The 14,292-nt window shown below is 51.4% G+C and overlaps 4 protein-coding genes across 4 annotated transcripts; 2 read left to right on the forward strand and 2 right to left on the reverse strand.

Moving 5' to 3' along the window:
* Positions 1–2,711: 2,711 nt before the first annotated feature.
* Positions 2,712–4,343, forward strand: ISF_08495 (Ankyrin repeat-containing domain protein; the record flags this gene model as incomplete). The annotated part of the gene is made up of 2 exons (XM_018852098.1): positions 2,712–3,551; positions 3,609–4,343. 2 exons carry the CDS (start codon positions 2,712–2,714, stop codon positions 4,341–4,343), a joined length of 1,575 nt encoding a protein of 524 aa, XP_018700698.1.
* Positions 4,344–4,814: 471 nt separating this feature from the next.
* Positions 4,815–5,147, reverse strand: ISF_08496 (hypothetical protein; the record flags this gene model as incomplete). Its single annotated transcript, XM_018852099.1, has 2 exons — positions 4,815–4,886; positions 4,953–5,147. 2 exons carry the CDS (start codon positions 5,145–5,147, stop codon positions 4,815–4,817), a joined length of 267 nt encoding a protein of 88 aa, XP_018700699.1.
* A 2,372-nt stretch (positions 5,148–7,519) lies between these two features.
* Positions 7,520–8,176, forward strand: ISF_08497 (transposase; the record flags this gene model as incomplete). The annotated part of the gene is made up of 1 exon (XM_018852100.1): positions 7,520–8,176. The coding sequence occupies one exon, from the start codon at positions 7,520–7,522 to the stop codon at positions 8,174–8,176; it is 657 nt and encodes a 218-aa protein (XP_018700700.1).
* Positions 8,177–9,418: 1,242 nt separating this feature from the next.
* ISF_08498 (Rho GTPase activator Rga) lies at positions 9,419–12,955 on the reverse strand (the record flags this gene model as incomplete). The annotated part of the gene is made up of 5 exons (XM_018852101.1): positions 9,419–9,699; positions 9,751–11,469; positions 11,522–12,688; positions 12,777–12,807; positions 12,878–12,955. The coding sequence occupies 5 exons, from the start codon at positions 12,953–12,955 to the stop codon at positions 9,419–9,421; spliced, it is 3,276 nt and encodes a 1,091-aa protein (XP_018700701.1).
* Between the last annotated feature and the right edge of the window lie 1,337 nt (positions 12,956–14,292).

Raw genomic sequence — 14,292 nt, forward strand, 5'->3', positions numbered from 1 at the left:
TTCAAGGACGTGATAGGCATTTCTAAAAAAAGACGAAAGAAAGAAAAATAATAATCGTCGATCGCGGCCTTTACGCAGCTCATTGCTTTGTGCCCGCCGCACCGTGGGGGAGGCGGTGGAGGCGTACAACCTTGCACTGCGAGGGCTTAGAAGAGGCTGCAGGCAACGCGGCGTTGATAGTGACTAAACCAGCAGCATAAAGTCTACACTATAACCATTTCTATCTTTAACTACTACTCTAGAGTACTAACTTAATAAATTTAGTTTTATTATTTTTATTTTATAATATAATCTTTAAGTATATCTTAGCTATAAGGAAGAAGCTAAATCTATTAGTTCTTTTTAATAGAAAGAATATTTAATAATAGTAGTTTCCTAATAAATTAAGAGCCTTTAAAGACTAGTATTTCTAGGCTTCTTTAAGGGGCTAAATAAGTAATACTATTACTATTAATTAGCTTAAAATAATCCTTATCCTTAAAATAAAGCTAATAAGAGTAGAGAAGTAAAGACTTCTTATTATTAATAACTATAGTAGCTATTATATAAATAAATTCTTATTTAAATATTATAATAATAATATATACCTTCTATTCTTACTAGCTTATAGCTTTTATATCCTTTAGTCTCTTAATATAGCCGTCTTTAGTACTATTAAAAGAGTCTATAAGACTAAGCTTAAAAAACACCCTAATAATAATAATTCTTTACTAGTTAGAAAGAGGATTTTTCTTAAGTATTATACTATTATAAGAGAGACTAGAATAATAGAAAATAATATTTATTTAAACTAGTAAATATATTAGGATTATAGTCTATTTATATAGTACACTTATTAATAAGTAAACTACTATTTAAGACACTAAAAATAATACTTTAAATAATACCTCTATAGCTAATAAGAGTACCTAATAAAGGCCTTTTACTATTTAAAATACTTATTAATAAAAAAGAGCTTTACTACCTATTTTTAGAGAGTTTAAAGCGCTTAACTAATAAGTGTATAATATAGTTAATATTAGAAAATTAAGAAGTAATTTAATATCTTTAATATCTAATAAGCTAGAATAATACTTATAGAGGGCTAAATCTAATAGCTTAAAGCTAAAATTAAGCTTATTAGTGTAACGGTGGCTCTTCTCTAATCCACAGTAAATCTGTTTCTTAGGAAGTGAGTCAGGTTGAATGCACCCCAGGTGCAGATGAGCAGTATCGTAGCTTGAGTCACGTTTAGGAGATTACTCCCAATAGTAGAACTATTGCTTAGATTGATCAGTAGAGATCTAGACTACCTAACTATGGGAATACCTCCTCCTTAAGTACCCGTCTATCTCTCTACTGTAAGCTGGCTCATGAGGCTCATCTAACTATCCCAATGATCCTGCGTAGCTGGATCATCTCAATGATCCAATGAGCCATCACGTGACCTCATGTGCCAACTAGGCTGTGGGCGTGCCTACCCCGGCGGTCCGGCCCAGCCCCGCATTGATGCAGCAGCGTTCGTAACAATTAGGCCTAAAAAACGTTAAATAGTTATTATAGATCCTAATAAATTATTCCTTTAAGTTATAGAGGTTAAAAATATATAATAGTAGCTTAATATATAATTAACTAGTAATATTATATATTTAATTATTAAATTAACTATAGATTAATTTTCTAGCTTCTTAGTTATTAATTAATATAACTTTTATATATTCTAAATTTTAATTATATTTATTATAAAGCTTTTATATTATGCCTTATATTAATAATAGGTGGCTTAAAAGGGGGTGTGGCTTAGAAGTAGGTGGCCGACGTTACTAACTCAGCCCTACAGCTTAACCGCGTGACCGTGTGCTATCGTTTTTTCTTTATTAACGGCGTGCCAGTGTGGAAGATTAACGGCATAGAGACGGACAGGCCGTGGGGGTACCAGCGTCGGCTGCACTGTGGCTCTAGTGCGGTTTACTAGGCCAATAGTGCTAGGAACGCATTAATAGAGGATAGTGCTGCCATTATGTAGGATACCTTGACCTATTAGGCAGTTTAGAAAATAGGTACATTGCATGGTATACTCTCTCTAATGCCAACAAGAAAGCGACCGGTGACGTGTGCCACTGACTATCCACGCGCGCAGTAGGACTTGAAACACAGTGTTCAAATGTAAATTGGCAACGTACGACGACCACGACGACGACCTTGGCCACTTTGAATAGATGAGTGAAATAACCGCCGATGTCTACTCGTGCCCTCTCATGCCTAGCCGTTATCTAGGTCACTGCTTTCGTGCGGTCGACGCTGGCTGGACCAAAGCAGCTTGTGCTTGCGCAACAGCTCTCAGGACCAGCCTTAAGCGCCCGGTAAAAGAGCAGCTGGCAGCGAGGATGACCAGGGCAGTTTCACAGCGACAAGACTTGTCGTGCAAAGTGCGATATAAAGGGAAAGCTTGCAACTTCAAAATGTAGCACTAGCGGCTATCTTTGTCGTCATGTTAAGGACGGGCACGACTATAAAAGGTGGCCACCGACTGCTGCAATCATGCTTTTCAATACATAATTTCTAAACGACATCATTTCAGACACTACTAGCCGATCACCTACTCAAACATTCTCCAACGACTGCTAGAAAGAATTCAGTCTCTGAGTAAGTCCTCGAGTCAACTAGCCGGAACCAACACGCGGGGGCTCGCACTAATTCCATCACGGGCTATTCGGGAGATTCGAGAGAAAATGGCGCGACTGAGCGACCTTCCTACCGAAGTTCTTGAACTGATTATTAATGAGCTCTATAACCTCAACCCCAGAAAAGCCAAAAAGTCCGACAAGTTCCCTGGCTACCCGGATCTGAGTCGACTAGCGAGAACCAACCAGAAGCTGCAGCATCTCATTCAGCCTATTATCTTCTGCGAGCAGTGCAGCGACGACGATCTATGGCCTGTTTATGGTGAATACGGCCGGTGGAATGACATCAAACCCAAGCGCGCCCTCTCATTGCCAACAAAGGCACTTTTTTATGCATCAATGAACGGCCAAGAGGCGGGTGTCAAGAAGGCGCTTCAGTACTGCAAAAAGGGTCTCGGCTGTGCACTCTGGGTAGCATCACAATACCTATGGACTCGCAGGGAGAAGATAGTGAGACTTCTGCTTGCCGAATACTATGTGGACAAGTCTGGAAAGAAGCCGCTGCTCTGTGCACTCGGTCGTGCTGCACGATCTGGGAGCATCTCACTCATCGACGCCGTTTTAGAGCGCGTGGAAGCGCAGGGGCTGGACCTAAAAGAATTGGGCACCTATAACTACTTTCTATTGCAGGAAGCGGCGGAGGGCCTCCGGGGAAACCTGGAACATTTACTCAAGCTGGAAAAGATCGACATCAACGCCAAAGACGACATGGGTCGAACGCTGTTCGCCGCGGCCTGGCAAAGTGGGAAAGATGACCTCGTCCAGTCGCTCATCAGCACGGGAAAAGTCAACGTGGACGAGCGAGATGAATGGGGAAGAACGCCATTACATCTCTTGATACACCATGGAAGTTGGTCGACAGCGGAAATACTCATCCGGACGGACAAAGTAAACCTGAGCACCGTCGATGCGATTGGTCACACGCCTATACTCATAGCCGCCTAGTCCCACAGCTGGGAAGGCGTCAAGCTGTTGCTCGACACCGGAAAGATCGACGTGAATGATCTAGGCGGCGAGCATTGCTCTAAAAGAGAAGCACCACTGCACCGTGCAGCTAAGGAGGGCCACCGCCAGTCCGTTAAGCTCTTACTCGGCGCCGAGGGGATAGAGGTCAATCTAGGCGACGGCGGGGAGAACACCGCTCTTCACGTTGCGGCTCGAGCCAACCGCCCAGACGTGGTAGAGCTGCTGCTGGCGGATCCAAGAGTTCATGTCGATGCAAGCAACAAGCGCGAAAAGACCGCTCTTCACCTTGCGGTTGATGCCAAGTGTAAGGAAGTCGTAATGCTGCTGCTGATGGATTCAAGAGTCTCAGTCAATGCGCGCGAGGAGTATGGCCTGACCGCTCTTCACCTCGCAGTTGAAGCCGAGTGCCAGGAAGTCCTAACGATACTGCTGGCGGATCCAAGAGTCCAAGCCGATGCGGGAGACTCTTGCGGCGAAACCCCTCTCCAGCGAGCCAGACGGCAGAAGTGCCCCAGTCCCATCATCAATAAGCTGCGCTATGCCGAGAAGAAGAAGCTGTGCGGTGCCGGGGCGAACGGGAGCGATTCCGAGGCCAACATGGGACAGGCCAAGAGGCTTAGGTCCCCTGATGTCATGATCCAGAAGCCGAGCGATGCCGAGGCCAACGGGGGACGCAGAAAACGACAACGGCGATCAGCCAGCGGAAAGGGTTAAAGAACTGAGTAGGGCTACAGCAGATGCACGGGGGCGGGGGGCGGTGGTGCTGTGGAATATTCCTCCGACTAAGATCTTCACCACCTTGAATCTTGGTAGAAAGTGTTGGGAGGTAGCCACCTGGAGGAGATGAAGCCATGCAAGGTCGGCGGACAAGCAGCGCTGAGGATGCGAAGGCACCGCCAACCACCTAGCAAGCGGGCTTGCTCTATGCCCTAGGATTAAGGATAGTAGGATTGTGTATCGAAGGAACCATGGGTGGATGTATCAGTTTATTCAAGAGAGTCAATATCACTATTTCCTAGGTAAAAGAAGCCCCCAGGTGCCACGGACACTCCGGCCTAGCAAGTAGCTCAACGCTCTCCGGCATCCATTTACAGTTGTATGACAGAGTCTCTCCGGGGGTCTGAACCTAGAAGATCAGCCCCGGAGAAGAAGAGCCCAGCCGCGCCGGCTCTCTCTCTCGCTCTCTCACTCGCAGTCGCACTCCAGGCAGTTGTCGGCGCCGAGGTGCCAGCCGCAGCCGCCCATCTTGTTGCAGGTCTATTGTTGGGGAGCTCAAGTCAGCTAACTCTGCAACTCTTGAAAAAGGGGGGGGGGGCAACTCACCGGGAACTTGCATCCGGGGGCGCCAAAGTTGAAGCCCTTGGTTGAGATGCAAAAGGTCCCCTTCGGGCCGGGGATGGCCGTGCCGTACTGGCAAGTCTTCTCCCCGTCCTGCGGCTCCTGGGGGAAGGCGATGTCCTGGGGCGCGGCGACGGCGAGGCCGAGGAAGACGGAGACAAGTAAGGTTTGGAACTGCATGTTGGCGAGTTGAGAAAGTACAAAAAGAGTGTTGCGTGCGAAGTGTTGTTGGGTGGGAAGTTGTCTGTGTTGATGATGGTGGTGCTGTCGTAGGAGGGAAGGGCTTGGTTAAATACATGTCTTCGCAACTGATTGATAACGTGTATTCTGCATAATATCGGAATTTCTATGCTTTATTAGCTCACGTTGCCATTCTATAGCATCGGGGTTTGAATCAGACGACACGACTCCGTCAAGCCTCATTGCCCTTGCCTGCCAAGATGGAGACGTGAAGAAATCGTGGGGCATCTCAAAGCTCTCTTGGGCAAGGAGCATTGCATAAGACGTAATGGAATACACAGTACAGCAATACATCTCAAACAGACTCAGGAAGAAACCCCATCCGCCGGGTCTTTCTCCCTTGCATGAGTCGTTGAGGCGAAGCAAGTAAATATATTAGGGCACTACGTTGACCGCTCTGCCGCGACGACCGCGGAAAGATCGCGTAATGGCAGCCCACAAGGCTGAGCCATCCGTAGCATCCGCTGCGTGCTTTCAAGGCTGGTGGCGGTATTCGCATGGAAACTGCGCCTCAAAATAAGACAGTTTCTGAGTCGTGGAACAGATTCCCGGGGCTTTGTAACGTAACTTCAAGTCTCCTCTTTCCTGCCGCGGATCCCGCATTGCAGGACCAAGCTTGATCCAACTCCAACGCTTGAATTGGGATCAGACGACAGAAGCAGTGCACCGAGTATTTTCGGGATTCTACCCGCGCCTAGTGCTGTGACAGCGACATTGATGGATTAAGCTTATGGGTCTAGCCCTAGCTAAGTGTATGAGAGTTGAGGACCCCTGTACACTTCCATTGATTGTCAGTTGGCAGCGGACGCCATGCACGCTCGATTCACACAGTGTCCCTGTGCTGTCGCGCGGATCGCGCGGCGGCTGGCTCCGGCGGCAAGGCCGGTTTATGGTCCTTGTAGATACAAGACATCTGATTCAGGGTTTTGTGCCAGCTTCGAGAAGACGTAACTGTCTTCGAGAAGGCGAGATGATTGTTCCGGCTTCCTGTGCTGCACAGACGTTGTTGACTTGAGAAGGGTTCGCTGTGCAGGTGGACCTGATGGAACGATGCCAGGATGTCAACGTACGACGATTATGGATAGTAATACTGGGTAACGGAGGTAAGCATTGCGGCCGCGAATCATCATCTGGGGCGCCTTGCGCCCTCTCTGGTGCCTGTCTAGGTCGTTGCTCAAGGCTCTCGGCTTCTCGGCCAGCCCGAGCACCCATCTACTCGTAATCTCACCACCACTCACATGGTGCTTTGCAAGAAGATATGTTACGTCTCGCGGCATATAAGATCTCGTCGTCTTTTTCTGTCGAGAAAGTTGCTAGCTAGATCGAGACGCGCCCAGATCAAACTCGAACTTTAAGGACGACAGCTCTCAGACGGCGGGTTTGGCATGGATGGCCAGCAGGAGCGGCATCGGAAGGGAGCATGGAAGGTCCGCAAGGGGGGTTCGGCAGAAGTGTCAGGGCACTGTAGGAGAGACTCACCATCGCCGAAGAATGACCGCGTTATTTGCGGCGTTGGAGTTCCTGCAGGCGAGCCGAGAAACGCCAGCGGTTGGTTGGTGCAGCTTGTGGGAATGGTAGCCACATTCATGGAGTACTTGGCGAGCACCATCTTTATTATTAGCGAGGGGCCGTTCTCTTATGCGCGGAGGAGGATGAATCATGTCAAGCTCTTTCTTGTTGGGTGCAATGGTATGGGCTCTTTTTGTGCGCGGGATGAGATTGTGACCAAGCAAAGACGAAGTTCTGTTCCTATCTTATTTTTTATGCATCAGTATAAGAAGAGTAACCAAAGCAGAAAGGAAGTGTGTTAGCCGCTCATGTGTTCATTCGGCTATGCAAGAAAATACCCTGGCAGCAATGTTGTGCAAAGATGGCACAACAGAGATGGTGTCTAGGGTCGACCCATCGCGGTCCGTCGGCGAGTTATGGTTTTGGAACTTCAACATCGCTCTCCACCTGCATAAACCGATCGTCTCGTGTGCTTTTTTCAAGCCAAACCTGGCGTTTGTTCGGATCTCCTGGATGTCATGAAACCGGGCCCCGGCGCATCTCCGGCCATCCACCTCCGTGACAAGGTAGCCAGCCCTCTGACCTTGCAGGTACGATTTTGCCAGACCGTTTCAGGCACATGCCCGGCTTTCACTGCTACAAGCGAGGCGCCGCATTTCGTGAGCACAGCGCTTGCTTACCAGACGAGAAGACTCGAACCTACGAATGCAGAGCGAAGGTCTTGCGCCCCGTGTCAAACGAAATATTACTAAGCGGACTATACCTGTAACCTCTCTCCTTGTCGCCCTCGACGTCACTCTACCATGGCTAGTTTCAGTACAACTCTCTCTCAAACCACCATGAGCCAGCCGCCGCCGCCGCCGCCGCCGCGGGTGGCAAATAACCCCAGGATGGCTTCCAGCTCGAAGCACCTCACCCAAGAACAGCGCCAGCGAATCCGCGTCCTGCACTTTGACGCGCACATGGGGCCGGCCCAGATCAGCCGCATCACCGGCGACACGATGCGGCAGGTCAAGTACGCCATCCGCGCCCAGACCGCCGTTCCCCTGCACCGCTCCGGCCGGCCGCAGTCGATGACGCCCGCCGAGGTCGACGCCCTGCTGGCGTACATGGCCTCGAGCAAGGCGGCCATGCAGATGTCCTACCAGGAGCTGTCGAAGAGCTTCCTCGATGGGAGGTTCAGCCAGTGGGTCATCCGGAGGATGCTGTACCAGCAGGGCCTGCGCCGGCGCGTCGCCGCCCCGAAGACGCCTAGGAGCCGGGGACGACAGGCAGAGACGAGTGATGGCCCTGAGCCGGATAGAAGCCAGGAGGCCGAGACTAGCGACGGCGCGGAGACTCCTCAAAGTCAAGAGCCGGAAAGGAGCAGCACTCCTGAGCTTCCTGAGAGCCAGCATGCGGAAACGAACAATGACCCGGAGCCCCATGGAAGCCAACAGACCGAATCCGCCAGAGAATAGTTGGTTGACTAACCGGGTTAAACTCTATAGACTGGCCAGACGTGGCTAGCTGGCGGCGCCCCATCTCAATCACTTCAAAGCGCCAGCGAGGAATTTTCTCGCAATTTTGCATCTCGGGGAGGGACCCGGGATGGATGCACCCTTCAGCGTTGGCCCTGCTGGCTCCGAGACGGGTCCGGGAATCTTCTTGGCCAAGCAAAGGCGGGCGGCAGCAATGATTCGCGGATGTATCCGAGCCAAACGAGTATCAGGCATCAACAGCTGGACGCAGCTTTCAACAGGCCCAAGGAAGAACAAATGGAGCCTATTTACAAAACGGTGGAATACGATCACGCAGGTACCGACAAACGGGCGGCTGTCAAGGTACGACGGGATAATGTGTCGACCGCTTTCTTTTCTCTCATGGTGCATTTCAAAGCAATGCTTCGAGAGCATGGTTTTGGCGTCAGCGTTGACGCGACGAGCCCGCGCCCCGTCGCAACCAACACAAGGGCAAACCAAGGCATCAACGATCAACAGAAGCCATGAGGGTGCGCTCAACCCGCACCACTAAGAACGGCCAATATATCTCTATATAGTGGCACACATTTGCCGCTGGCACAGCTAAAGCAGGCAAGCAATCACTTCTTCCAACGTCTTGCGAGATGAGAACAGGATCAAGGGGCAGTTGGTACGGAAGAGTTCAACCAACCGCTCGAGCCTACTTGTCCGCCCCAACAGAGCATACATGTGTAAAGTTGTAAAGAACTTGGATATCAATTTAACGAGCTGTACAGCCCTCTCCCTGGCAGTGGGGGAGGGACATAGTCGCAACATGACCTATGCTAGATATGCATATTTGTTTTTTTTTTCTTCTCAGATAGCAAGACGACGGGGACGAAAAATCCCGACGCCGTCTCCATCTCTCTCGTTGCAAATAAAAATCAGGACAAAAACGGGGGATATTTGTCTCTCTGTAGAAAAGGAAAGCTCAAAAAACAGAACACACTTGGTGAAGAAATCGCAAATGAGCCCAACACACAACAAAACGGGAAATCTCAAACAGAGTAAAAGAGCCCAAGCTAGATCCGAGTTGCCAGACTCGTGGCGCGCAAAATAACTCCCCCAAACCTTACCCTCATCCTTTGCATTTTTCACGAAATGAAATGACAATAAATTCACAAGTCATCCATCGCTGAACGTCTCCATCTTGTTTCTATACCATCTTTTTCCTTTTTATATTTTGGTATGCCCACTCTCCAATCAGGCATCCTCGAATATGATGTGGCTGTTCTCGATAACAAACTGTACAGCAATATTCTTGGCATGCATGTCGGTCATTTCTCGCTCAATGCTCAGGTCTCGCATAATGGTGGGCGCAAATACAACTGCCAGATTCTTGGGCGACATGAGGTTTTCGGGCTCGCGATGAGCCACGCGCTGCAGATGGAACATGAGAAACTCGAGACAGTCGCGGTGGCTCTGGGGCATCGAGTCGAATGTCTTGCGCAGCTGCGCGCAGCGCTCAGTCTCTTCCGGTACAGCTGTAATTTGTTAGCACATTGTAACTCCATCACCAAGCAGTATCAACATACCATTTGATTCCAATACGCGGTCATATACGTCAAACGTCAACAGTGGCATTGGAAGCTTGCGGAAGTACTGCTTTAGCACACTTGTGACTGCTGTAATATCCAGGTCTGGGTCGGAAATATCAAAGTTTTCGTTCTTCTCGAACCCTTCCTTGATTTGGTTGATTTGAGAGTTGCCACCAGTCTTGCGGTAGATGCCCTCTTGATCCATACCACGCAACTCGACCTCTTCGATACAGCGAGTGACGACGCTAGGTATTTGTCGGCGCTCATACTCGGCACGCTCAGTAAGCTCCGAGCCAAACAAGACTGACGGAGGCTCGGCCGCGAGCGGGGTTGAGACCGTGTTGGCGGAAACCGATTTGGGCACGGCGGTCTTCTTGCCAAAGAAACCAAAGCCTTGTTGCTTGTTGGCAGCGTTGAGGCCAGCAGGTCCCGCAACAGCCGCGGGAGTCAGATCTGCTTGTGTGACTGTCATGTTGTAAGGTAGACCAATGTTATCAGTAGTCAAGCCACCGGGCTGTCCACCCATTTGACCGGGGCGCTCGCGCTCGTTCTGTTGGAAAGCAACAACAGCACGGTTGACACCCTTGGCAACGTTCTGCGCCATCGTCTTGGAACCCTTCTTCCAGTTGAACTTCTTCACTTGGCCCTTGCGCACCTGTACCACAGTAGGGCCAGTTTCGACGATGTGCTCCTCGTCGGCAGGCACGAGCGTAGCACCAGTGGTCATGCTTGCTGCATCGAGGTTGGCGTTGGAGCTGGCAGCACCGCGTTGACCGTAGATGCCAAGACCACTGGACGGCGAACGCAAGTCACCGACTTGAGACTTGAATCGTTCTTGAATCTGGTGCGTCATCTCGTTGTTCATGTCGGCAAGCTGGGCGTTCTTGGAGGAAAGCTGCTCGAATTCCATCAGGGCCCTGTCGCGGTCGGCTATGGCCTGGTGCTTCTCTTCAAGAAGCTTGTCGCGCCGCTCATGCAGCGAGGCAATCTCGGACGACATTGTCGCCTTGACCCGCTCCAACTTTTTGACAAAATCCTTGATGGCAGAGTCCTCAAGCTCCTGAACATCGATTGGCGCCTTGGTTTCTTTAGCCTTCTCCACATAGCCAGCAAGAACTTCGAGTTGACGTATCATGATTTCTGCCTGAGTATCCAGAACAGAAACAGTCTTGCGCTTTTCGACAAGCTTCTTGTCAAGGGTCTGCAAGTCCTTTTCTGTATTGAACTGTCGCTCAAGCTCCGCAACGCGCTGCTCCGAATTTCGAAGCTGGCGCTTAAGCATGGCCGAATCATCGGCCTTGGCCAGGGATACAGGGCTGCTGATATCGTGGCTGTGACCGTCGTCGGGGTGCTGGGCTCGTGACCAACGGGGCGAGACAGTAGATCGGGTCGTCTCGCTTATGCTTCGCGTGTGGCTCTGCCTCGGGTTGTGACTAGACTCGATGCTGCCTGTACGACCATGTCGGACCGCGTTAGAAACCCGGCGCAAGAGCGAGGATGAACCTTCATCGGTCCCAAGTATTCTAGCCATGTCCTCGTCCAGGGTGAAATCGGCACCGCTGCTCCATCTGGGTAGTTTCGGCGATACTTTGGGAGACTGACCATCATCTTTGGCACCAACGGAGCCTCTAGAACCCGGCGGCACGGGCGCGGTTCGTGGCTGCATGTAGCTTTCATTGGGAACAGGCTTCTCGACCACGTTCGCGGCAGGTCCGACTGCAGTGCGTGTTAGTTGAGTGGATGTTGCGGAGGGTGGTTAAGGGCTCACGAGTTCTATTGGCAGACGGCGGTAGCTCCTTGCGGGCAATGGCTAAGCCGGGGCCCGACCGCGAAGGCTTTGAGTTGACGTCTTGAGAGGACGCGGTAGCGTCGTCGTCGGGCGACCGGGCCTCGTGGGAGGCACGAGGTCGTGGCGGAAGGGTCGGTTGCTTGGTATCGGTAGACTGTGAGCTGTTTGTTCTGGAGGTCTGCAAACGCTTGCTACGAGGAGCCTCGGGCGTTCTGATTTCATCGGTGTCGGGCGAGCCCTTGGAAGGCTTATTCCTTTCCTTGTCAGTCTTGGACAGCTTACGCGAAGGGGCCATGGCCTGCGTAATGTGGTCCGCAGACTGCTGACGACCCTTTTCTTGAAATGCAATGTGAGGAGAGGCAGCAGATTCACCACGTCTCTCGGAGGACGCCTTATTGTTTCGGGATGAGACATCGTTGTTGGGGTCCGGAGCCGGGGAGGCCTTGGCAGAGCCGTTCGGCGTGGGATCCAAAGCGACAGAAATGTAGAAGCCGTCAGAGTCATTCTGATTGCTGCCATGGCCGCTTGGGAGAATGGCGGAGTTTCTATTTCTCCTGTAGGTGCTGGATGGTAAAGTCAGTGTCTCCTTGCCAGCAGCATTGGCATTGCTAGCGCCGTCTACTGAAGGACGTTCTGGGGACCTGGCGGGAATGGGAGCGGCTCTGGGGTTGCTGTTGATGCGAGGTGTAGTATTCTGTCGTGGGGATGTGGTCACAGCGTTGTCGGAGTCGGCCTCTCCCTGGTCTGTGGGTGTGATCTCGGGAGGTAGAGCAGGCAGGGACTTGTCCGTGATCACGGCGTCCTCCTTGTCCCTCGCTTTTGCCGCGTTCGCTTTGGAGCGTTTCCGACGACGGGCTATGAGAGTTTCATGGCACCCCATACAGAAGATCCCCTGTGATGTGCGTGCATAACGCAGGTTTTCGATTTTGCGTTTGCAGTTTCGGCAACGGAAGCAGGTAGAGCAAAAGGCCTGATCGCCTGTTAAGATGGCGAGGTCCTCGATCTTGTTACCGCAGGCATTGCATGTGTATGTACAGTTGTTACAGACGAGGGAGCCATCGCCTAGGAGGAGGAGGTTGGCGTCGGAGTCGAGGAGGGTGCCGCAGGAGTGGCAGCGGAAGCAGTCGAGATGCCATCGTTGGTTAGCTAGAGAGAATTGAGGGTCAGTATGGAATTGGATACGCGGGTGGCGGCTCAGCGGTATGTGAGGACTCGGAGCCGAGCACAAACTTACCCAACTCAAAAGCTTTGCCTTCTTCGAGAATCTGCGGTAGAGCGTTCGTTAGCTTGGGGGGTGGTTGACGTGGCGGCGCGCGACGGCGAGAGAATACGAACCTCTCCGCAGCCTCTGCAGGGAAAGACCTCGTCAGTATCAAGCGCGCCATCGAGGTACTCGTCAACGACGGCAGTCATGATTGCGAATCAGGGCCGGGGGCCGGGTAGGCAGGGCCGATGGATTGCCAATGGCGGGTGATGGCAACAGAGCTTGGTGGCGGGCTCAGCAGCGAGGGCAGCGCTCAGGGGCGGGGCGCGCAAGCTGGACGGGTGGGAGGCAAACGGCTCGAGGTTAGACTGCTCGTGCGTGGAGGAGGGTCGGCATGAGGATCGAAGAGGGAGAATCGATGATTGTGCGGAATGGTTTATTCGTGATTTGCAAAGTGAACTGGCAAACGCAGCAAGGAGGGACAGGCCAGTGCGCCAGCGAGAGGCTTTGACCTGTCTGTCGGGGGTTGCGGCGTATACGGGAAACAGGCGCAGGCGCGCAGAGGAAGATGGAACGGCGGTATGTATCGAGAGAGTTAGGGGCGAGTCGTAATATGTGAGCAGTAGTGGCAGTATGGGCTGGGGAGGGGGGATGTGAGCGGATTGGATTTGTAACGTCGACCCAATGCGTGCTTTGGCAGTAAGACTGGCAGATCGTCGACTGTGGGTGAGGGAAAGGCGCAGGTGTAAAGCAGGCGAGGCGTTGTTGAGTGGGACGGAGTCCAGGGGTCGGTCAGGAGATGAGGCAGGGAAGGGCGCTGCCAACTGGTGCCAACTAGGTGCCAAGTTTGCGCGGGAGGTGGCGGTCGATGGGGGTCCAAGGCAAGGCGGCGTGGAGGCAGGGGAAGCGCAGATTGGAAATTAGATCAAGAGGGAGACGTATTCGTTATGGCCATCAGATGATTATTTGTCTCCAGCAAGCTGTGCTGCATCGCTGTCGATGTCGGTACTGGAGGTAGTACAGTGGCCATGGGATGGAATCATGGGTCAGACAGTGACCGACAGGTTGGTCTACTTCGGTACTTGGCTGGGCTTGTAACACGATGCCTGCCCAAGGTACCAGTGTAGATTTTCTTCCCGGCACGTATGTAGACGCGGCTCGTATCTACCTGCTTGGGAAATAATTAAACCAGCAGCCAAGGTAGCATCGAGTTTTTACCAAGTCCAAATTACCTCGGTGCCGCATACCACTACCTTCCTTGACCAGCCAAAGCGTATTGTTAACGAGAGCCAGTAACTAACTACAGAATGAGCAGACAAATTGAGGAGGTAGTACGAGTAGCGCTGTACGCCCCAATCGTCAAGTTAGTTACTGGCTGTCCCCGCTGCATGGCATTCCCGTTCGGTTTCATCATGGACGAGTCACGTTGGATGCCACGTTTTCTTATCCTTCTTTCTTTTCCTTTTCTTGATGGGTGCCTGCCAATCATTGCTTACCAGTGTAGGTACATAGTTGCACTCTCTGATCTGTATGGGTAAACTACAGG

The sequence above is a fragment of the Cordyceps fumosorosea genome, assembly GCF_001636725.1.
Source record: "Cordyceps fumosorosea ARSEF 2679 chromosome Unknown scaffold_31, whole genome shotgun sequence".
NCBI classification, from domain to species: domain Eukaryota; kingdom Fungi; phylum Ascomycota; class Sordariomycetes; order Hypocreales; family Cordycipitaceae; genus Cordyceps; species Cordyceps fumosorosea.